General features: G+C 33.9%; 1 protein-coding gene across 3 annotated transcripts; it reads left to right on the plus strand.

Moving 5' to 3' along the window:
* Positions 1-1,790: 1,790 nt before the first annotated feature.
* Positions 1,791-26,149, plus strand: LOC128673916 (uncharacterized). Of its 3 annotated transcripts, none has more exons than XM_053752083.2 (7): positions 1,791-1,947; positions 2,974-3,192; positions 15,745-15,883; positions 20,736-20,823; positions 21,200-21,307; positions 22,721-22,858; positions 23,078-26,149. In XM_053752083.2, the coding sequence occupies exons 2-7, from the start codon at positions 3,101-3,103 to the stop codon at positions 23,347-23,349; spliced, it is 837 nt and encodes a 278-aa protein (XP_053608058.1). In that variant the 5' UTR covers positions 1,791-1,947; positions 2,974-3,100; the 3' UTR covers positions 23,350-26,149. The 3 variants fall into 3 exon arrangements, with proteins under 3 accessions (XP_053608058.1, XP_053608060.1, XP_053608061.1); XM_053752085.2 differs by having other exon boundaries at positions 1,797-1,947; positions 2,959-3,192; XM_053752086.1 differs by lacking the exon at positions 1,791-1,947 and adding an exon at positions 2,322-2,436.
* Positions 26,150-26,248: the final 99 nt, after the last annotated feature.

Genomic DNA, 26,248 nt, shown 5'->3' on the forward strand with positions numbered 1-26,248 from the left:
GACGTGACGTGAATGGTTTCGATTCATTCAATCGATCGATTACCATATCAAATGCCTAGGTACCTAGTTGATGAAAGTGCAGTTAAAGAATCGAAAAGTTAAAATATTTTTCTTCATATTTGTAAACTAGATATTAAATATTATATTATTAGTGGTCGACAATAAGAACTTGAGTGAAAAAGTCAATCAAGTCAAATGATCATTTATTGCGATGTGTATTGTATAAGTTGGGTTAAACAGAAGATGGGTTTACGCTTGGTATACGCGTGGTTTACGCCCAGTTTATTTCCAAAAAGTCGGTCTTTTTGAGTGATCATGATGAAGGGGACATGACAAAAGGGGGTCACCAGAAATTTATGGCATTATGAAATGTAAAAGTACCTAACAAGCAGAAAATCTTTCGTCTTGGACATTAGAGGTCGAGGTACATCGACCATAATACCTATCAAAGAAGAAATCAATGTTAGTTGATGTTTACTAATCCTAACTACTTTTTAGGTTTCCGAAATAAACTAGAAACCTCATTTCAACCTAATTTCGCCATGCCCGTCTGTGTAGAGGTATTTGCGGATTCGCTCAAAAACTATTGCTAACTATATACTAGGTAGGTACACATGAATCACACCGACGACATACTTATACTTAGGTAAGCACATGTAGGTACATGGTAAAATAAATTATAGAAAAAAAAATCGCGTGCACAGCATTATTGGTATTGATAGCAACCTACCTAACTCATGAAAAACGGTGTCTTCGAGTAACAGGCGCATACAATAAAATCAAGAATGGAAGCTCGTACCTAGTATTTGAAATAATATTATTAGGTAATATATATTATTAGGTATCACTACGTTGTTTAAAACAAAGTCGCCCTCCGCCTCTGTTTCTAACCTTTTTTGTTTTAAACAACGCAACTGAATTTGATCCAATTTTCCTATTATTTAGACAACTTATTACAGGTACATACATAAATGCCCCATCCGAAGCCGGGTCAGGTCGCTAGTTTAAAATAATAACCCAATTTGACTTAAATAGATTATACTTACTAATCCTGTTTGATTATATTCTAGCACGTTAACTCATTGGTACTTACTTAGCTAATTAAAATTTGTATAAATTCAAAGTTTTTTATGATCTAATTAATTATGGTGCAGTGTGCATCGTGTAATGACACAAGGAGGTATCGACTTTTCCCCCGCCCAGTGGGTTCGCCCGCCCGCCCAATCTACCTGTAGTGATGTTATTTTGAATTATCGATATATATTTTGAAGGATATTTTGTTGATGTATAGTTATGTACTGTTAGGGGTCTCATTTTTCTCTAGTCTGCCATTAATATCTTCGTGGGAAAGAGCTGAGATATTTTTACTCGAATCGACTCTACTGGGATATCTACTCAAATTAGTTTGACTTTTTACCATGTAAGTACTTCGTACGGAGTACCAAAAAAAAAGCTCGAAAAAAAGTAAATTCCATGCTTTTTACACCTTTAGGTACAAGTATTGAATAAAAAATTTTCATATACCTAGTTTTCGAAAAAGAAATTAATGTACCTAGTACCATCTATTAAAAAAAAAAATCTATATATATTCCGCATATCCAAAGTAAAATCCTTATTTCTATAGAGTTTATAGATAACATCCTCATTTCGGTATAGTTTATAAAGCCTATTCAGCCTTAAAACGATATGTCATAATGAACCTCAAGGGAGGCATTGCCGCCAAATATCGATATGCAGCAAACTTAGTCCGTATCGCCCAACCATATTCGTTTTTCCATTTTCCTTTAGTCAGTCGGTCTCGGCGTTCCATCGCACACGGTGTGACAGCTGCTCTAATATCGCAACAATACATTGCACTAGCTGTCGTCACGCGATATTTAAAACTATTAAAATACTGGTTCCAAAAATGTGACAGTTACATTATGCCGTACGATTTCCTGTGAAAAAGTAAGTATACTTAGTTAAAAATACCTGTGACAAAGTTCAATTTGATGACACTATTTGTTAGTCGGTGTATGGAAATTAGGGTTAAGTTAATTTAAGACGTTTGAGTTCAAAAATGTTTACCTTTTATTTTCGTAAGTAAATAGGTACTTATCAGACGAAATTAGGTACTTTCTCTACTTGACTCAATATTTTTCGAAATAAAGTTTCATAACTGCAGCTTTAAAATATCTTCTCTCGCATCCTCGCATGATCCTGGTTTAATCCTCGACTGTGACGCCCTGAATTCCAAAGTCCATATAAAAATTGACAACGTTTTGCTCGCATACATCTTTATATTTTTGCCGGCTAATTGCATGACGATAAACTTCAAATAAGTCTTTAAAATATTGACTTGACGTTTACATTTGCTATTTTTCAGTATTTCAAAGAGTCAAATTAAGTCGCTGGCTTTTTCTGAAAAGCTCATTCAAAATCCGGCACAGCATTTAGGTATACGTGACCATTGAACAAGGAAATACTTTTTCTTTTCGCTCGGTTTGCTGATTTACAGTCTTCATCCAACCAGAGCTTTCAAAATCTTTCATCTGAACATTTTTCCGATTCTTCCACCGCCGTTAAGCGTCGCAGCCCAGGGTCCACCATACCACAGATTACTAACTAGTTATTTAACCTTACTACAATTTCTTCTTCACTTCGCTCGGTCTTCGAGATCCTTAGTGTAGTTAAACCAGAGCGTCTGAAATTATACACTCCTGTTTCCTACCTAATTATTTATTTTTGTCAATTTTTTGGACCAATTATGGGCATTTTCAAATGCCCATAATTGGTCCAAATTGACAAGACATTTCATATTCAAATCGCTTTTATAAATATTAGAAAAAAATGAAAAGATTTCAATTGATTAGGAATAGTCCGCCGTTGACATGTATTTTTATTGTATTAATTAATGTTATGTTCTTATTTTTTGCACAATAAATTAGAAGTAAACGAACAATTATCTATCTTAAACAGGTTTTACGATTTTAGGTGAGGAAACCATCCTCGGCTCCCAGATGAGCAGTTTCAGTGTAAAGAGAGAGTCAAGGCCACAAAAATTGCTCCCCACGGCAGTCCGGCGCGGGCGTACATCGCTTACCACAAGCTGGGCACAGGCATGGAGGCCCAGACCTCCACGCCGCACACTGAATGCGAGTGCGGCGTCCACCCCTCCGTGTTTTACCTACTGGCAACCCTGCTACTCACCAGGTAAGACTCCTACGTCTGATGTCATGTCTGATGCTCTACAATATATTTTAAAAACAAGCACGCAGCCCGTCAAATTGGGAGTGGTCACCGGCTATGGACCCCTGCAACACCAAGGGTGATCACGTGAATAGGTTTATACAGGGCGCATTATAAAGATTGAACAAATAGGTAAATATACAACGTAACCCATTTGCAGGTGTGGACTTAAAACACTAGCTATAATACATGCCTGTTCTAGCAAGTTTAAGATAAATTCGTATATTAATAGGTACCTATCTCTGTAATTGTAACGCGAATCTTACTCAAAGTTCTCCCCTCCATCTATTATTACATAATCTCTGGCTGATGTAACGTGTATTTGAATGATTACCGCAAGTTTTTCGTCTCCATAGATCTACAAAACCCGCGTTCCTAGACCGTGTTATATGTGATACCATACCAACAGTACCTATTTAATGTTCGTTTTCTGTCTTTCTATTTTTCTATATTTGTAGCTGACTAGCTTTTTCCCGTGGCTTCGCCCGCGTGAATGGAGTACAGGGTGTATCCTCCGTGTGTGTTCTACGTGTACATATGCAAAAATTTCAATAAGATGATTGAACAGATAAACGTGAAGAGTTAACAAATAAACATACCTTAATATTTATAATATTGGTTAGGGTACAACCCTTATTTTATTTTTCTATCGAATGTCAAAAAGTTATTTTGTTGTGACGAAACTTTGTCCTATTTATGTCGAAAGCTAAAAGACAAAGTTGACGAATCGGATTCTGGCATCTGCTAACAAAGTTAGTTGTGCTGAGTTTGTCAATCCTCAGTCAACGAACCAGAACTAATAGCATTGATCTATATGTTCAAATCTTTATTTACGTCTTTTTCTCGTTATCAATTTCAGTCTGTTTTATGAAGATATTGACGTGTTAGGTACGACTAGATAGTATAGGTATGTAGGTACCTAAGTGGTGCTAATCATAAGAGAGAAAAATAAATTTCATTGCTCAGGAGGATTATACAAGCTATTTTGTAATTAAACAGAAAAGATAAAATTTAAATAGTAATTAAATACGACACACTAACTTTCAAAAATGATTTCAGCCACTGCAGCGTAAGGTAGGTCACTGTAACTTTACTTAATACATTTTTTATGTAATTTTGTATGATTGAGAACAAACGTCAAAACTTATCTCAATTACATATCTTAAGATTTGAATAAAAATCGCAGCTTTCTTACCATGAAACATGAGTTTTATGAGTAAAATATATAAAAATCGATTCATACAATTCCTTCCTCAAAGTGTCGATATATAGCAGTATCTTCTGCTGTGAAATCCAGAATATTGCCATTTTTACAGCCTCGAACGAGGCTCCTTCACGTACTTTATGTGACTTTCATGTTCCTTGAACATGAATACTGAGTGGGCAATCGCCTTGGTTTGTATGAAACTTCTTTATTCGTATTGATTTTTAGTTTTGACGTTATTACCAAGTGCTTAATTAAAAAAAAAAGAAATTCTACTAAGCCGTTTTGTCTAAACGTCAGCGGCGTACCGGTTAAAATCAAAGTCGACGGTGCAACTCACCCTAAGGCTGCGATTCCACCAGAGATGTGCAAGGATGCGTAGCGAGGGATGTGTTTTTGAAGAACTAATATAATCGGTTCATTTTCCTAGCGGAATCCCGCCACAAAGCCGTTTCCACCAGAGCTGTGATAAGCGAGGCAAGATAAATGATTCCATTGGTTCTTCAAAAACACAACCCTCGCTACTCACATCACTGGTGGTAACGCAGCCTTAGTCTACTGCCGATTTCCACAGCGCAGGCGAAGAAGAAACGGCGCAACAAACTTCACCGCAGCCATTTCTCCAAAAGCAAAGGATCTAAAAGCACTTGCTATTCCACTGATCACAAAGACAAAGATCATTTATTTGCAAAAACATTACTTACAATGTGGTGTTAAAAGAAAACTTAATTCTACATGTTTTACTGGATATGGGTATAAATGGAGTGCACGTACGCAGTGGAGAATTCCCTGGCGGCGTTTCCCAGGGAATTTTTACGCACTCGTTTTCACTAGGATTTCACCAAAGATTTTCACTAAAAGGAGTCAAATTTCTTCTCTAAACAAATGAAGGCACCAATCCTCTCGGTCTCAAGCGTAATAACCGTAAATGTCGTCAGCTTATTGAGCCTATAAACATAACTAAGTGGCACTTGAAACACGAGCGAACAGAGTGAAGTTTATTTGCGTGGTCGACTGATTTATGTAAACGAACGAACGACTTTAACCCTTGCAGTTTATTTGTCAAATGGACTATCCATTTAGATATTCCATAACAAACGATGTATGTGTCTAAATAACTTTTATGTACAAACGCTGCATGAAAACATATTCGGAGATGCTATAAAAATATTGCCATGAACCGATCCACAGAATTATGATTTCAAAAATTTAAATCTTTTGAAAATTAAAACTAAATTACTTGCGAAATAAAAATAGCACGTATAAGTAGCCGATGCAATAAAACATCGACACTCTTAACACGATCGTAGTGCTTTTGTAGCACTCTTGTTATTATAATTTTTAAGAGACAATAAAAAGGATTGGATAAGTTTTCTAGGAAATTATTAAGACAAGCAATATAACACTCAACCAAAGAAAGTATTTTTACTACTCCACTTTCATTGTTACATAAAGTGCTACGAAGAAGCAAAGTTGTAGCACTTATGTAGACCTCTCGTAGCACTCTCGTAGATCTTTCGTAGCATATCATATTTTGTTGGAGTATATTAATATAAAGCCTTCCTAAACTTTTATATACTGGCAACTTTACGGAGCTCTCGGCCTTCATAAATAAAGGCTTTGTTGACAGGTTTCCACGAAAAATTAATGTGTTGTGTGGACACGGCCCGACCAAAGTAAACAAAAATCAAAAGATACATATGCATGTGTAGGTGGAAGGTGTAAATTACTTGATACGAGAAAACTATTTCTTATTGTGAATAAAACTTGTTCACTAAACATGTTCACTATTTAATGTATGTGTACATAATTTAATTAACTTATTATTATTTAACATATTTAATCCAGCTTTCAATTATACAATTATAAAATTATTAGTCTTATAAAATTGTTTTAAATTTTGCCTACAAATTGGATTTCTATTGTTTTACCAGTCCAAAAATTTATATTGAAATATATAAACATTAATTATTATTAACAAAATTGTTTCATTATTTATTTTAAATTCCAGAAGTTCTAGTATTGTGGTCATATTGAATTACGAGTAATTTTATCGATTCTGTTATACCGTTATTCGTTTTATTTTTATCCCGCAATGAGAGAAAGAGATACCGTATAACAATATATATAATAAAATAACTCTGTGGACTAACCCCTCACTAAACAAACTAATAATCAACCCATTATGGGATATTGTGACATACTTCGTACAAAGTGCTTCAATAATAGGGCATTATACATGTATGTACATTATTATACAGCGGAAGCAAATTTTCATAATTAATTAGTTTCGGGCGCGAGTGTAATACCAGTGTTGGTTGTATCGCCTAAATTTACAAAACCAATTATCGGAAATTCACTAATGTCCATTACAGTGTCACCCAACATGACTCAGTATGAAAGCCTATAATTTTATTTTTTCATATTATTATCTCTACCTAATATCTATGAGAGTAAGGTTCAAATTGGATTGATTTCATCAGAAAATTATAGAGCGGTGTGACAATTAGGTAGCTTTGACTTTAATAATACGTGTTGCTTCAGTTGAAACTATTCTAATAATGTAGATATCATGGAATTATTGGGTACTCCGTAGTATGGTAGATGTAAATCTACCAAATGACTTTTTGATGTCTATCCGTACTAATATTATAAAGAGAAAAGATTTTTTTTATTTGTAATGGATAAACTCAAAACTTATTATTTAGTAGCCATATACTGTAACGAAATATTGCCATGAATAATCCGATTGCTCCTCATTAATCACCTATATGTATTTAAGAAATTATTTCATAGTCGCTTTCTTCTTGGTTGCGTTGGTTGCGTGGCGTTGACTAGTATAAAATTGATTTGACTCAGAGATTTTTTCATGCATGATAAATTCTGTATTTGCCAGCTATTTACAATATATTTTATTTACTTAATTAGGAAAAAGATACTAAATACAAAATACGGTTTTTTTATCATAAAAGTTATATTTTTTTAACTCATAGGCATTTATTTTGCCTGACACCACATTCTCGATTTTATCTTTAAAATTTCGCCGAGTATGTCATTAGCCTGTGAAACAGCTCTGAGCGGTTACAAATGGCCGCCGGTGGCACTTTATATTCCATCCACGCCAGATCGAACACAGTAATCACCACCGTTCAAAAGGTTAGTGCATCTAAATGAGATATCTATCTATCTATATACGAGTACCTATATACCCATATAAAACTCTTGCGTTACTGAGTAACTGACTAACTGGCTGACAAACAACACACAGCCGAAACTATTGGGCGTAGGAAACTGAAATTTGGTGTATAGGTTCCTAGGACAGTGTAGGGGAGCACTAAGAAGGGATTTCCTGAAATTCCCACGGGAAACGGATTTTTACTCACATACGAAGTTGTGGGCAAAAACTAGTGTTATTACAAAGCGTTTCACTCTCATCTAAGCGCATTCACGGTTTCTTCATCAGCCATAAAGCATTCCCCGGACCCGCGTTATAAAATGTCTTCTTCACTTCGCATGTGCTTGGACTATTGGCACGCATATCCTTCTTTGTGAGATTAAGCCAGCATTAATTTCTGTAAGGACCAAGAAGATGAATAGGCAGACGTTGCTCCGTCCGTAGACGTATCAGTGTCAAATTATGTCTACAATGAAAAGGGAAATTATGTACCTACCTAACCAGATACTTTTACGGTTCGTTCGGTTTAAATTAATTACATCACTCGCAGACCTACTTATTTCAGTTAGTTTCCCTATAAAATAACGAAGAGTTTGTATATTTTTGAGTAGCCTATTTGTTCAGGACTTGGTATTTATTTAGGCCTGTCTGACTTTCAAAGTTTACTAGGACGCGATTGACTTAATAAAATAAAGGGGGTCATTAATATAACGAAGGCCCTGTAATTTGTCTTTACTCAAAGGTTATCCCTAGAATAGTAAATATAAGTTTACGGGATAAACTAATTAATAGTAGGAACGCTATTTAGGATTAAGATTTATGTTTTTCATTCAATATCATCCACTAATAAAGAATTGTTAAAGAAAAAGTAATGAAGGGACTTTGACACTCAATGAATGTTGAAGCAATCGGGAAACCCTGCAAATGGGAAAGAGAGAGAGAGAGAGACAATCCAACTTTTTCATTTTCTGCCTGGTAGAAATCAGTGGCTTGAACATAAAAAGAAAGCTGACAAAACCTTTTATGGTCGATGTTTACTTATCGTGTTCGCTATTGTTATATCACGTAGGGATTATTTTTCCTAGTGGATAATATTTATTCAATCCACGAGTGATGTGTCCTTCCTTTGACCAATATGATTTATGGCATATTGGTGAAAGGAAGGATACAATATTACATATTTGTAATCATTATTTACTTTATTTGCTACTCCTTATTATTATTTAGTATTAAAGAAACTTATTACACTTTAACAGACAAATTCATACAGTAGGATCAGCTGTCGCGTGTCGTTTATGTAGTCTTATCACTTTTAAACAACTTCAAACTTTGGCTTCCATTCCTGACCAAAACTCCCTCTTATTTATTTATTTAAAAACTTTATTACACAAAACTGAAAAAATATGCAATGGACTTAACGCCATGTGGATTTCTCTACTAGTCAACCATAAAAACCGAGATAGCAAGGTCTAATCTTATCGACAAGGACTGTTGATTCTGTACTGAATTTGGGATAAATATAAATTAATATGTCGGTAGGAAGTCGTAAGAGACATGCCAGATGCCTTCAGGAGATTTGAATAAATTTGACACCTGTGTTACCCGACACTCGATAAGTAAGAAAGACCACGAATAGGAAAACGTTTTATTATGTTATCGTACACAGAAAGCACAGAACACTACCCAACGCGTATATAAGCAATACGTTTTTCAAACATAAAACATCTGACACAGACAAAATTATTCTATCAAAACACATGCGAGACACAGCCGGTGTGAGAAATAATATCCACACTTTACTTGGCTCCACAAAACACAGCAGAGCAGCGATTCAGAGAATCACCAGATTTATGTGCTGTCTACAATCTAGATAAGCTTTCTCGAAGACTAAACAAAAGGCGTCTACATTTAGAGAGACACTGAAGAATTACTTCTTGAAATAAATGGGCACTTTGTGGGATATTGCTAAGATGGTTTTAGGTTTTCATAATTGCAATTGTTAATTATTGGATAATGGTAATTAAAGTTAAGTATACAAATACACCGAAAACATAATTTAGGATGAAATTTAAGTATAATGGCGATGTTCCTGTGCGTAATTTGAGAAAGTTGCGACACACGCTATGAGACATATTTCTTTTAGTTTACATCTACGTAATTTTGTACCCAACCTGTTTTCCAACTGATGTTGTAATATGAATATTGTTGAAATTGAATGAAGTTACATTTTTGAATAATTTAAAACATTTTTAAGCAATAGATTAGCTAAAGCCCCATTTTAACTAAATAATGTCCTGTGACTTCACTATTCAAAGTCAAAGCACACAAAGTTTAAATAAAGTTTTAGTTTAAATAAAGTTTAAAAAAACTTTAATTATAGTGACCCAAATTTTAATTAAAAATAAAATAACGGTAACAATTAAATTTATATCGCATGTTTTATTTTTTACAACTAAGTTTTAAAGTTTATTTGAACAGGGACATATTTGTAACCAGAAAAGTTTTTGATGTTTTCACAGACGTCGTTTAAGTAAAAACTTGTTAAAAAGTTAAATTAAAACGTGTTCCCAAATGACATATTACTTAGTTCTTTGCTGACGATGAGATCCCAATGAGTTTTTTCAAGTTAAGTATGTCTAAAAATGTATAAGTAGACTATGTCCTAATAGATATTGGTTTACACTTTGATATTATCGAAAAAAAATACTGCGCAAAATAATTCAATTATCGACTTAAAACACAATATATACCTAGACATAAATGTAACTGGCTGAAAATATAACGAAACTTTTTCATTTGTCGAGTCGTCCCAGATTGGAGAGATTAATGGTCTAGCTGTCTCAATCCTGAAGTTTTTTTGCTATTAATTATATCGTAACTTGGGCTTGACTTGACTGACTTGACTGCAGTGCCTTACTTTTCCGTCAGTCACCAGGCAGGTATCTCATGAAATGTGATAGACAACAGTTCTTTTCACAGTATTTTTGCAATATTTCTACAGTATTTCTGTTGTTGCTAGAACAACAAACACTAAATAAAAGGTCAAGTGTGACCTGAACTCGTGCATCGTGGGCTTCGTACCAATTTGTAAGTTATAAAATGTGTTATGTTTTTAACTAAAGTGCAAAGATCCAAAGTATTTCTCCAAACATTCATATCGTTAGGTAGTCACATATTAAAGCAGTTAGATTACACATAACTAATAATATTTCGTTGGAGTCAGCTCGAGCACATTACGATACCGATCACGTAAGGGCCTCGTCTTTATTACGGCGGCGGGGGCTTCAATCAACTGTTGGGAACATACATCAAAACTCCACTCATATAAACATTGGTTTTCGGTTCCGCCTTGGATCAGTTTCGATGATAGCGGCGCCAGCTCCTGAGTGTGTATTTAATTGATTGAATAGGAAAATAAAAAAGAAAGAAAAGTTATTCTGCAAAAAGAAGTTATAGTTTTTATATTTCTTTACAAACTGAGGTCTATACCGAAAGGGATCCCAGCTCAGTTTTGTGCCATGACTGGAAGTCACAGCGCTGATTTTTAACTGGTACCTAATTTATTATATATATATATTACATAAAAGATTTCAAATTGAATGGAGAAAGAAGGCCGAAGTAGAGATGGGTGGTGTGCATTCAGGTGCAGCATACAATTTTGAGAGCAATATGTATCAGATCGGTTAACATCTGGAGACTGGAGTGGAGACCTATATGCTAATACCGGCATAAAGTGGGATAAAGGTAGGCGAATAATGAATAGATTCATATTAAAGTCACTAGATATTTGTTTCTATGTTTTTACAGTTATATATATATATATATAGCCCTAAAAAGTAGTTAAAATAACTACCTACCTTGACATCACAGCTACAATACATAGTTACATATAGCAAAGTTATAACGACAAGATTATCCAAAAGTATATACCTAGGCTGTAAAGCCTTGAGCCGCATCTACTAATAAAAATATATCACAAATAACTATTTCGTTACGAGGTTTGTAATGTTAGTTACAAAAGCTGAATTATCTCATAAATCGGCATCAGCGCCTCTTACATAACATACAAATTATTTACCAGAAATTGGCACGTGATCTATGGGCATGGTCTATCCCCGGGCAGACGAGTTGGCGCCATCACAAATCGATGGTGACATTTCTACTGTATTATACATGAACGATCGTAATTGTGATAATTTGTATTCATTATACTAATGCGTTGGGTTCCTTAGAGGATTGATAATATTATGTGAACTTGGATGAAGTGTAGTAGGTACTACGAAATAATAAAGATTAGACGATAGTAATAAATTATAAAATCATACATTGAAAATACTTTGTATACTACTAAGCTACTAGATATTTTGTAGCCAGAGCGCTACTAAACATTAAACTAAAAAAATACTTCTATTTATACTTAGACTTCATTACAGGAAATTGAAATCACTAATACTTTATTACAGACAAAACAGTCTATATCCACATACAGATTTATTTGTAGTATACCTACTTTAAAATTAATTAATTACCAGAAATTAGTAATGTTTGAAGTAGATACTTGTAATGCCAGATTGCTTAGCAACAATTTTCAAAGGGGCTCATATTTCCTATTTTCAATTAGTGAAGTCTCATATTTAACAAACATTTTAGTTGCGAGGTATTTAATTGCGATTTATATGAGATTTGTGGATTTTGTATATCAGCTTTGTTTGGGCAACAAGCCTCGTGGAAATAATCCTCTTTGTGAAGCCTACTAATGATATCTAATTTGGTATTAATTTGTTTGCGTTAGTTTCACCACTTACTCTGTTATCTTCATAAGTTCCCGGCTGTATTCGAGGCTGTGACGCCGAGAACCCCGGGGTTGTGAAATGCATAATCTTGTTTTAACTAGAATATGTTTCATTAGAGAATAGAACCCGTTATAGCAAATCTATCCATTTAGAAATACTTATAGTATATTTTATAAAATTTATATTGCTTATATATTTTATAAAATTTCTTATTATTTATTTTAGGCGTATATACCTAAATAATCAACCACAGTGCACTAGGTTATGAAAGCAAGTGGTGTGGTGGTCGCTACTATACATGAGCCAGTTATAATATAAACGAACATAAATCATTACACAAGTGTGATTACAACCTGAGACCTTTCGATCCCGGGCAAACATTGTAACCACTAGACCACCACCGCTACACTTCAAAAGCAGTTTATTCGGATCGACGTTCATATGCCTTTGTAACATAGTAGTAAAGCAAAGGCAATATAAAAAAGAAAATCCAAGGAAGAAGTCGAGTGATTTGTATTTACCTGCCGTCAAATTGGGTGTTGGGGCTATGCGTGAGAGCAATTCCGGAACGGTCCCTATTTTTACGAGTTTCAGGATATAAAGAGATAGCTACAGTGTGCAAACGTATGTGCATATCATAATATGTCAGTGTGCGTAGTGCGACTTTGCTATTTAAATCTCACCACCGAGTCGATTCGCAGTAAGACACAGCTGACCAACCATAGTGCGCCGTAGTGGCGCAACAACAACAACACCGCATTGTTATTGGTTCGCTGCGTCTCAATTGGAATCGACTCGACAGTGAGAAGTGAAATGTAAACCCACACTTCGCCCTCTGATTTATACGAACTGTGCTCCGTCCGATTCGGATTTCTGCAATCGATTTTACAATCGAAGTTCGTAAAACCTTTAAAAAAATCCCAATATTTTTTAAAGGTTTTACACCCATATCACATCCTAGTTTAAAGTCGCTTAATGTAAAATTAGGGAGTTATAGGTGACTAAAATATTATGGTTGTAGCACATACATACACACGCCATAGGTAAAATAAATAAACCTAATTAATATAAAAGTCTTATTATATTATTTTAGAATTTCCCAGAAGTTATTTAACAAAAGCAAAATACATGCTCCCATCCAATTAAGATCATTAACCATTAAAATATTAATGCCACTTTTCCTCAACGAACTCTATTTTCACAAGAAAAACGTATAACATCTAGCTTTGTATGTATTAGGCAAGTTACAACCCTTACTTTTTAAGTCCGCTGGGCAAGAGCCCTGGCCAGAAATGGACTTTTCAAGTACACAGTCGAAATGTAACCTGAATATGCTTTAATAAGAGGGAGAAGAGTAGAACTGAAAGTGCATTTTTCAAATGAGTATTATAAATAAATAAAAAACTTGGTTATATCCTAAAAAAACTGATTAATTAGTACATCCATTTGGGAATTAAGATGCCAGATACACGTAACGCCTTTCATTTTTGGTCAGGGGTTAAAAAGTCCAGTTTTGGCCATCTTAGTTCCCTGCTAAATTCCTCACGTACCTAACCCGCGGCCGTTGATCCCGGGTTGGTAAGCCGCAGCAGGGATGTTAGGGCATTAATACATTCTCTAAATTAATTCCTCAAACTTTATCGAGAAAGTTTCAAATTGTTGTTGTTGGGAAAGTTGAAATACCAAAGAAAAGGAAAATAAGGCTATCGCTTTATAAAATAGAATTGAAAAAAATATTCCTCGTAAGAAAGTCTTCCAAGCTGGTTTAGGATCGAAAGAAAAACGCAGAATGTGCTAGCTCCTTCGCCTAGTGTAAGTATTGTAAAAGTCAACTACGGGAAATGGTCCTCAATTCCACCACGTAAGGGATAATTACGCGATACTGTACATTATTTCAGAAAAATTTACTTACCAAACATGGTAAAATAGTTCGGAAGTAACCCTTAATAAGACATTTTGCGATATCAGACACCACTTGGTACAAAAATGAAGAAATGATTTCCAGAATGCCAAGGTTATGAGTAAGTCATAAGCAGTTGGTGACATATTATATTCAACAGAATAATGTAGTAATAAACCTCGAATCTTGCGGGCGTCACGCACTCTCGCACAGTTTATGAGATCACGTTTTAATAACAGTCAAACACGCAACGTTATTAACATAATTTAAACAAAAATATATAAACGTCCATTAAAATTTCCACTTTCTTATGTAATTTTGCTGAGCCAAGTTTTAATGTAACTCAAATGGTAATGGCTAAATATATAAAAAAGATTCGTTCATTAATAATTACGTATACTATAAACAAAAAACATATTTTAAGGTTTTTTTTACGTTGACCACGAGCATCGCGGCTTCATAACCCCGAACGCAAGCGAGAACTTGTAGAGATGAGAGAGACTATAAAAAATACAACTAATTACTCGCTTTATTTTAGTAGGTACTTTTTCGTTTGTCTTTCTTTCGCATTTGTTTTTATGGAAAAACAGCGAAAATTTAATATTCGGTTTACTGCCTTTTTTTCCTTATCATATTTCTTCACCTGATACTTGACGCGTTATATTTGTAACAAACCCAACTACCTCTCTCAATACACGAGTATAACAAGGGGTACAATAAGGTTTACCTTATTGACATTGTACGAGTTTTAACTCGTGTTTATCAGTCGCAGCCAGCTCTCCGTTTAAATTGTAAAGTCTAACACTAACAACACATTGCGACCCGATTTAATTTAACTTATATGGAGTACAATACAATACTAACATTGTGGCAGCACCAACGCAGGGAAGTATTTTTTTTTTTTAATCTCAAAACGTTTCCCGGTTACAGGAAACCTTGCATCAAAAGGGTGCTCCAAATTCTTAGAGCCTGTTTCGTAAGAATTAAAAGGGTATTACCTCACTGTCTCGCTATATTCCCGACTTTGTTGGTAATAGCTTGGCCTTTGTTCTAAAGTTATTAACGGCTTTATTTACAGATGTTTTAAGAAAACTCTGGCGCTTCTCGTACGCTCAACACAAAAATAATTGTATTTTGAAAGTGTACTTATAATACGGTTAAAAATACAGCAGTATGACAATGATAAATGATGGTACTATGTGAGATGGAAAAGCAGAATGTTTTTTTCGCTACAGTCACACATAGGCACTCGAGTTTTAACTTTGGGCGCCAAAGGCAACCGGCCCTATAATTTTATTTCCCAAATATACTCATACCTTAGATTAGGCGTTTCTGTATTGTTCGTAATTGTTTAAATGTCTATAAAGGCTTTAAATATAATCAAAATGCATGCCGGCTTTAAATATAAGCAAAAATATATTGCTTATATTGTATTTTGTTACAGCTGTTCAACGGCGATGCTATGCGCGTCCATCATGACAGATCACTGGGAGCAAGTGAAGTGGGACCACACCGCGCTGGCAGCCCTAGCTAACGCCTCCAACACAGCCCTGCAGTGGCTGCTCGATGACAAGGTCGCTAAGGTTGGTCATCATGATACGCAGCAGTGAGATGGGAGCACTCTACGCTCGAATCAATATAGTAATTTTATTGAATGAGATGTGTGTGATATAATTACCACTGATTTAAATATATTCTTGATCGAAACCTTTGGGTAACCCTCACCATACCTACACTACATCTATTGATCATAAATACTCTGGATATGGATACTCAGATTTCAGAGTGTAAAGTGTACAGTTACTTACGTGACCTCCGGGGTCACGTAAGTAACTGTACACTTGGCGTGTGTAAGGTCACCCTTACCTTACCTAGTAATTTTAGCTCGTCTGGATACAAAAGGTAAGGTGCTGTGGTCCATAAAATTCCGACCCTTTAAGCTAGGCCACAGATTATATAAACAAAAATTTGTGGTCATTTGAAGAATATTTTTCATCCTTACATTAGAAAAATAAATCAAAGAATTTATCGCGTCTTTCTGAATGCGATAAATTCAACAATTACCAACCAGGTTTTGATCAGTTTTCATTAATAAATAGTGGGATTTCTGAGAGAGGTTTATAATAATTTATTACGGTTTTACCTGACCGAAGCCGGGATGAAACGATAGTTGTGGAATAAAAATAAATCTTATTGACATTTTACTTCTGAAGTTATGTAAACTACGATTACATCGACAAAGTTGTGATACCTACTGGGTCGCGAACATTCTTAAATGTCTCAATTATCAGGCTTACCGATGCAGTATTTAGATATTTTTCTGAATATTATATTGTATGTGAGTATCTATAAGAAATTAATTGTTCTGAAATTTAAATGGTGAACAAGGATATTAATGAATTGGTTGCACTAGATCACGTCTCCACTTCTCTGTTTATTGACAAATTTAAATGCCCTTGGAATTCAAATGAAATGAAATCGTGAATAATAAAAGGTAATACGGTAATTTGTAATTGGGCCAGAAACCACAACACGACACATGTTTAATTTATTTAAATAGATACAGCTAATTATTTTAAAATGTTTTATTTAATATCCTAATCTAGATTATAGCAAGCGTAATAAATTCATAAACTTGTTCCAACTTATAACTTATACAGCGAAGTTCCAGCAAAACACAGAATATTCCAGTCTTTTGTGGAAGTTTTAGTAATTCTATTCAATTTTCCCAGTTTCTGTTTGAAGCGAAGCGAAGTATTACAGAGATTTGTGATACAAAAAAATTGTGAAAATAATGTTGTTTGACATTATTGAGACTTCAATGTGAATACATTGGAGTATAAATAGTATCCGTGGGGTATTAATAATAATTATGTTTTGAAAAGAACATGCCTTACCTACGACCTATATGATATGTGTATCTAGTATTGCAGACTCAATCTTTTCATCAATGATTACAATCATTTGCTGTATAATCTATAACGGAACATAAAATAACTATCACTTAAATTAAAATGTACTTATAATCATATACAACGATAGTCGATTTATTTCATAATTTTTGCACCAAGCCAATAGAAGTGTGTAGTATATTAAAATAAGTATTTCAAGAAACCGAAAACCATTGCTTTTGCTTTAGTCACTAAACTACAGCCTAAAATGCAGCGAAACTACATAAATGATCTCTTATTTTCTATGGAATCCAACTATACCACTGACCATTGAGCAATAAAAAGAAGAAACTTTCCTGTTCCTCTAAAAGAAAATCATTTAATATGCACGGCTCAGTTTCATAGCACTGTATAGTTGGCACTAGTTCCAGAAATGTTGTAATGTCGGCTATTCACTATCGCCTAGCTCAGACAGATGCCGACGCGAATTAATGAATATTCTCGTACTAATGTTATAAATGCGAAAGATTGTGAGGATGTATGGATGTATGTTTGTTACTCTTTTAAGCAAAATACACTGAACGAATTGTTATGAAATTTGGTACACGGACAGAATATAACCTAGAATAACACATTGGGTACTTTTATCCCGAAATTTCCACGGAAGCGAAGCCCCGAGGCGAAGCTAGTACATTATGAGAGGTTTTGTTTACCGCAATGAAAAACAAGCAATGTATGTCGAAAAGCCTAAGTTCGGCGAACTGTGTGTCGATAGTGTATAACTGACATAAAACTGCTCGTCCGTAGCCCCAGGGCTTACGAACTTAGAGAAGGGTCGCACGCTGATACGGCTCAAAATTTCCCAGGTGACAGGATTCTCATTTATTTTCACGGAGCTATCATAATATGAAATTTAAGATATGCTTTTAATAGAAAAATAAGATAAACTAAAAAAACGGAGGTTTACGTTTTTTATTTTAGCTTATTTTTCTATTAAAAACAAATACTATCTAATATATCCATGGAATGGTACTACGTACTGCATAGTAGGTTCGTAATAACTACTAATTACATGAATCTATCAAAGTAAAAGTAGGGAGAGTACCTACAGTTAATATATTGTTATAATATATAATTTTTATGTAGCTGTTTCCAAACAAAAATGTGAGATTTTATTTTTGTCATGTCTTTGAAAGCCTTGTCATTGATTATCACAGTATTTTTGTATTATTTAAATTAATATAATTTATATTTCTATTAATATATATTTTCGAATAGTCATAAAAACAAAAATATGTCAACAGCCTATTAATAAATTAAGACATTTGCTATACTCAATACATGCTAAAAAAGTGTTTATTGCTAAAAAATCTGGCTCTGACATCATCACACTTAACTCCTTCAAAATAAAATCGAACCTGAAATTCGACCAAGCACCGTTGTTAACCTCACAACCATATAATTCAGTGTTACGACTGGGTTGCATGGCGAGCTGGTCAAGGTGATCAGATAAGGAGGACCCTGGACTGTTAAGTGCTGGGCCATTTCGATTTCCTTGTCATTTTTACCTCAATAAGGTCATTGTTGCATTATCAAACTAGTAACTATAATTCATAATAATAACTATACTATAAAATGCGAAAGTCTGCCTATCTGTTTCGGTTTCTTGGCTAAAGCTGGACTTAGCTGTAATTACATTATAGATACCTTTACTTCTAAATAAAAAAAAACACATCTGTTTTTAATTCATCAGTAAGCAGCGGCATTATGTTTCCTAAATAAGTAATAAACAAACTTGTCTCACATCACATTAAACTTCATAGACACCGGCAGCCATTTTAGTATTAAAACTAATTAGATATTATTTTAATTTACTAATGGCAACACTGCATTGTTTGTGGCGGGCTACTGCAGCAATTAATTGTATAATTAGAACTAATGTTGTTTCGCTGGATACTTGAGCGGTATTGCATTAAAAATACTAAATTATGCTAGTTGCACTAGAAAGATATATCTCAGTCAAAGTAGCTTGGATATGCTAAATAAAATATAGGTAAGTACATATTTTATTTGAAATTTCAGGAGAAGTGAAACCCGAGGGCGAATCAATTTTAGAAATAATAAAAGCATATTTTGCTCTCTTTTTTTTTAAACAAAAGCCGAAACAAACAATACAAGTCAGTTACGATAGTATTCAAATCTAAAAGTATACCTACTCGTGTACCTAGTCGTGTTTTTGCTTTTAGCAAAATCTGGCTTTGTGAAACTTTCTGTTTCTATTCCAGTCTGTTTTTGTGTTTTTGTTTACAGTATAGTCTTTTTTATCGTCAACATATTCTTTTTGTAGAACAAAAATGTTTTTTTTTACAAAATAAAAAATTTGGTAACTAAATGAAATAACCAAATATATATTATGCTCTTTCAGTATCTACAATATATAAGTAAAATATACACAATTTGTGTTTTGTTAACATAATTAAAAAACAAAATTTTTCTATACGTACTCGACTCCGAATCCTTAACCAATCAAAAAGTTTGAAGTTTTCCCAATATCGCTGTATACTAAAAAAAAGTGAATTAAAATTACTATGTACCTAACCTAACATTGCGTTAAGTTTACTAAGTCATTATTATATGTATCGTAGGTAAGTATAATTTTTAATTCAAATTACTTTGAAACATCTCGCTATAAAACAAAGCCTCTCATGATTTTTTACACAGATAACTTGATAATATAAAATAAATAAAGAAATGAAAGGCCGGTCTATAGTTTTTGAAAAATAAAACTACACTTCTGAGTTTCATATCAATTTTCCTATGGTAGGGCTGCGACCAAGGAATTCGGTGTGAAATAGTGCAGCTGTTCACTTCAAAGCTAATATCGAGGTCAGGGTCGCTTCGCTAATCGGTCGAATGCCTTCAGACTACACCCAAGATATGCACGCGAGCTTCCGCACATGCCAGATTTCATTCTATTGATTTTGATTGAAATACTTCCCGTTCTGTTTTTAATTTATTAGATCAACATTATGGTAGATGTCTTATTATAGATTAATATTGTAAATAATCATGAATAGAAATAGCAATTGATCACTAATAAATCGCGACGTCTAAGTTGGTGTTGCGCCTGATACGAAACTGTAGCACTTCGTAGCGCGCGTAGCATTTTGTAGCACGTAGCATTTTGTAGTCGTAATGATTTTCTATCTTTCAGAATTTTAATAAACGAGCTACTGTTTTCTTCTAAGTAATTTTAAACTATATTGTATACATACACAACTGGCTTCCGGCGAAGGAAAAATCGTGGGGAAACTTGCACACTGGATGATAAGATGTAAGTTCATTAGTGTGTATGCGAATACTTGCCACTAGCCGTCGGGAAGCAGTCGAAAAAGTCATTTCAGATGTTTTTAGGCGATTTGAACAAAGCCAGCGTTAATAATAAAAAGAAAGAACAACTATATTATATATATTACACAATCCTCAGCAATTGTAATCTAATCCTGAAGCTTAAAAGTTGTTGACTACCGGCATTTGGTTTCAGATCGAAGACACAAGTCACAAAAAGGCCCAGGCGACCTTTCTCGTCCCAATGAACGGCGGGATCTGGACCATGTGCGTGTCATTAGAAGGTATTCCCTATATTTATAAGGGCTTTATTCAATAATCGATTCCCTATATTACAATTTAATTTGAGCCTATTTGGCATAAACATTCACTTTTTATCAATTATTTCATTTCTGAAAATTATACAATTATACAAAATATATATTTTTTAAGTTTTTAGCAGTAGTCATTGCGAAATTTGCTTTGTTGAAATATTTGAGAAATATTTTCCAAAAAAGGTCTAACTTCTGAACAAATCTTTGATTTTATGGAAGTCATAAATAAGGGTTTAGGGTTTAGTACTCCATTTTATTCTCATGCCTCACGATACATACCTGGAACGACATACTTCGTAACTTTTAAAACCATAAACACGTATATAACATCACCCTCTGCTTATAGACGAGGAGGTGACAATATTATACCGCGCTGGGTTCCCCAAGCAGCCGCTTTGCACCAACTACCTGGCAGACAACGACGATGAAGAACCCAGGGCTGATTGGCAACATCGTGAGTTATTCATTATTTACTAGCGACCCAAGCCGACACACGAAGTCTTTAAAGCTACGGGAATAGTGAAAAATTCATCAAAATCCTTTGCATCGTTTAAAAGAAGAAAGCTTAAAAACAAACAGAAGCGTACGGCGACTTTATTTAATACTACGTAGTGATTCATTAATCTCACATAAATCTATTGTTTTATTATATTTGGTTTGGAAGCGAAAAAAAAACAAAGAACGTGCCGGCTGATTCTTTTTCTAGATTGTGAAAGTCAAACAAGGAAAAGTGCAAAATACTTTTAATGGTGCTGCCTAATGGCGATTACACACTATCGGCAAACAATCCGCAAAACTTTCTTCATTATTAATAATGTATCTGTATTGTTTTAACGCAATAACCAGTCTTTTCTCTGTTTTTATGTACAGACGTAGATATTATCACAGGTAGATTGCATATTCATAGGATATTTATTATATTTGATATTAGGTCGGGCTAAGGTCGGGAATATAAAATTCGTTTTATCACCTCTTAGCAGTAGCGGAAAATGGATTCTAAAGATTTTATAGCTAGAAATCTACCAGTTCAGTACCTAGCATTTAATAGTTAAAGTTAGATTTAAAATATTTTAGACCACTGTTCCTATTTACGAAATTGCTTATATTTTAAATATTTTGGTAGTAAAACATTGTTGAATACTGGTATTATAAAAAAACAAATTGAAAAAAAAAAATCAGCATAAAGCATAAATTTTTGCGTAGATATAAAATTACGAGGGTACTATTATGTACCTACTAGTATTATGGGAAGATACACGAAGTCTACAAACAAAAAACGAACCTGTGAATTCTTAGATTTAAAAAGGTACCTACTTACCTACTTATCTTTTCCTTCATAACACGTTGAAGATGTCGGGAGTTTTTGTGAAAGCGATGAAAACCAATTACGCTCTTTGAATTATTAATGGCTGTTTTCGAAATTGTTTTCGATTTGTTCGGTTCCCTTTCAGAATTATGATTTATGATTATTCGACTTCTTTGTCGTTATTTCGTGAATAAATACCTCGAAAATATTACAACTATTACTTACATATCAATTATATTATTACTGTTACAAAGTCCGCACTAAAATACCTACATAAAATATGTAATACCTGCAGCGACTACAATTTATCAATCATTTTACATGTTACATTTTCCGCCTTTCTTATCTAAGAATGGCGGAAAATGTAACATGTAAAATGATTGATAAATTGTAGAGGAAAATGGATCCATCCAAATATATCAAGAGTGAATCCAAGAAAGTTATTTCAACGATAGTGAAGATATGATAGACTAGTGAAGACTATGATAGACTGTCTATGTCCATGTAGAAAAAGATAAAAATTCCATAAGCGATTTTATTCTTTTTTTTTTGTTATTCCAGGCATGCAGAATCTATCCATATCATGCGCGTTGGTCTGTTTGATAGTGCTGGGCAGCGCGGCACTGGTCGGCACCTTCGGAGTCTGCAAGCACCAGATTAGTGCCGTGCTCATCACTGGAGTTATGTACCTTTTAGCTGGTAAGTTTCTTTTTTATTTGAAAATTTATTACACAAAATTGCAGAAACAATAAACAAATCATGAACTTACATGTATTTAACTAATTTGTATAAACATTCCTAAGCAATTATTTAGTTATCAGAATGATATGGACTGGTAGGTATTTCACTTTTAAAAAGTCTTAGCTTAAAGAGTATTAGATCCCTGTTTTGGGTAATAAAAATGTCTTTTATCCTCAGGTCTATTCGCAATGTTCACGCTAATGATCATCCACTTCAAGCGAATCCAACGCGTCTCCACCAGAGGTTCTATGCATGGAGACGACACAAGCGACGGAGTGGTTGGACCCCAAAATCCTGCCTACTACCTACTCTCCGCTAGGGAATTCTCCACCTCATGGTCACTAGACCTCGGCTGGGGCGGAGTGGCACTCGCCGCTACCACGTCTCTTTTATGGATTTTACTCTCTAAAATCATGAGGTATAATCCTATATCTACTTTGTTGTTGTAAATCTCTTAAGGCCCAAGTTAAAGCTTGCTAGAAGCCTTTCTGGACCTGATCTCTTCCTTATCAGTTAGTCAATTACATTTTCGATGGTTCGCCCTGTATATTCCACTGATAAAATGTGAGTCTGTTTGAATGTTCAATGTAGACCCAGTTTCAAGTGATGAAATAATACTTTCGAAACAGATGATCATTTCTTATATTGAAACGCAAATGAATCCTCGAAACCATATCCAAACGGGTAAATCAATTTTCAATCTCGCCGCCCTATCAATTGCATTTTGAGAGCTCAATGGTCTGACGGTTCAATTAGTAAAACATTTCTACATTTGAGATAACAGATTCAGATAACGAATATTTGAGAAATATATATTCATAACGCTTAACACGTTAAGCTTAATCACAGAGCTTGCCAGCCGTCCATGCCGTTTTTAATGTTAATCGTTAAATCTCCTTCTCATCTAATCTATAATTCTAAAATATTGGAGCTGTGTAACATTATTGATTATTCCAAAATTAAGTACCTTCCTGGACGGTATCGCCTGGTCTGTCAAGGAGTAGCCGTTGCTACAGGAAATATCAAAATTATCTCAATCAAAACAATTACCTATAGGTATATTACAAACAAGATAAAATAATATCTCATGGCTGTACAAACTAATCGAAGCACTTATAGTTTTTGATTTTTTTAAATATACGTTACAGATGGTTAAAAATTGTAGGAAATAAAAATTAGGAATTTTTATTTCCTGCAAAACGTGGAGAAATGAGCTGGGATTTTGAGAAAAAACCATAGAGTTATATCAGATATAGATTATAATAGAACTTAAATATTTAGGCCAATACTATAAAGTTATGTATCTACTAAAACTTTTTTATTTGAGTGTTTCTGTTATGATATCAATTTTAAATGTACCTAGTAACTTAGGAATAGATCTCAGGAAGGCTATCTGATATCAGGTAAAATACCGCTTCATTAGATTCATCTTTACTGGCCTAAATAATATTAATTTAGTAGAAACCCTTTCAATTTGCTGCAATTATTATATACATAGAAAAACTTAACAAAAATGGCGGTAAAGTAAAATATTAATGTTGTCGAAGGTCATATGTGTTGGGAGGAGATTGAAATTGTTTGAAGATTGCATATTTTTCAGATTTAATCGTATGCTGTCAAAACATTGGGATAACATAGATTCGATATAAAATAAAAGTATTTTATTCTCAGAGTACATACAAGAAATATTATTCTTAGCACACTCCGGGCACAGATTATATAATACGTTTCGGGACTCTTGGTGTTTGATCGATAGAATGTCTAATGCCGGTTCCACACTATCGGCGAACGAGACAGACAGATGTCGACGCCAATGCACGAACATTGCGTAGTTTGTAGCACAAAAGCACTCAGCTTTTATTTACCGCAATAAAAAACCAGCAATGTACACCGAATCCATAAAAGTTTGGTGAACTGGTCGCGGATATTGTGGAGCCGGCATAATATACAAAGGAACGAATGAATGGATCCAAAGTTCTACGGGAAATAAAAAATAATATTTCTGAAGATTAAAATTTTCTCCCAACACAATATCAAAAACTGACAGCATTTGAAGCGTGCGAATGAAAGTTATGGTGCTGTGTTTACAATAGTTCATACGTGAATTGAAAAAATCATAGTAGAAATATAGCGTAGTAAAAGACGTTTTACAATAAAAATTACATAATTACATATAAATATGCATGTTAACGATATTGAAGCACAAAATTAATAATTGTTGAAACACAATGTTGAAATTTTAAAAGTTTTTCTAAACCTGCAATATAAATTATGAAAAATCGAACAGCGCAATGCAAATTGAAAATCTTATTTTATTAAAAATATTAGCTTACATATGAAAGGAGTTAGGTATTGTATATAGATTTTTCATATAGGTTCAAAATATCTTCGAATCAGATAATTTAAATCAGAATATCACATAATTTGGTATCTTTATTATCCCAAATATTGAGGCAGTAGTAGGCGATTAATCACGTGTTTACTTTAATTCGTTAAGATAGGTTATTTTAATGTCGTAATTATTATCTACATAAATAGCTTTACTTTATTTTATAAATACAAAGATTCTAAATTCAAGGATTGTTTGATAAGAAAAACATGTTATGGGATATGGATGCATATGGTTTAAATTATCTACTTTTGTAATAGATTTGAATCCACGGAAACATACATTGTCTGTACAGCATAAACCATACTCCGTACCCAAATGATTCGACGGAATGTGTCAATCTTTGGAACAAAAATTGGTAGCCATATTTTTTCTAACGTTATGAATTTTGAATTGAAATTGTATGTACATTTTTGAGAAGACATAGATTGAGCCGAATTTTTTGTACAATTTATTTTGAATTTGTGATAGTTGACAATTACCAATTAGTCCATGGCATTCATCCTTGTTACTGATGGCTCAATGTTGACTTTCACTCAATGTAAAATTAAGTAAAATTACGCAGGCACAACTTATTACACAAATATGGTTAAGTAGTATGTGAATGGTAATTTGCCTCTACAAAACAAAAATTTAATATTCAGCATCTTTCCACACGAATTCTGTCTGCCTATAAAGCTCGTTTACGCGACATAAAGTTAACGAGTATAAATTACTATGTAAATGATACGCTTTTACGCACTTTTATGAAAAGGCGTTGTATTGTGATGTTGTGCTTTATTTAGATTGATGTTGTTCGACGTTTTGTTGACTTGTTCTTTTGTACTTTGAATGCATAAAGCAATATTATTTTGTTTATACGCCTGGTGTTTCATTTTCCCACATTTAATTGTAAACAACTACAAAGGCATATTCAGTTCAGTATTGCTGGAATGGAGAGGACATGGCTAGGCTTACCT

This window comes from Plodia interpunctella, chromosome 11 (genome assembly GCF_027563975.2).
Source record: "Plodia interpunctella isolate USDA-ARS_2022_Savannah chromosome 11, ilPloInte3.2, whole genome shotgun sequence".
Classification (NCBI taxonomy): Eukaryota; Metazoa; Arthropoda; class Insecta; order Lepidoptera; family Pyralidae; genus Plodia; species Plodia interpunctella.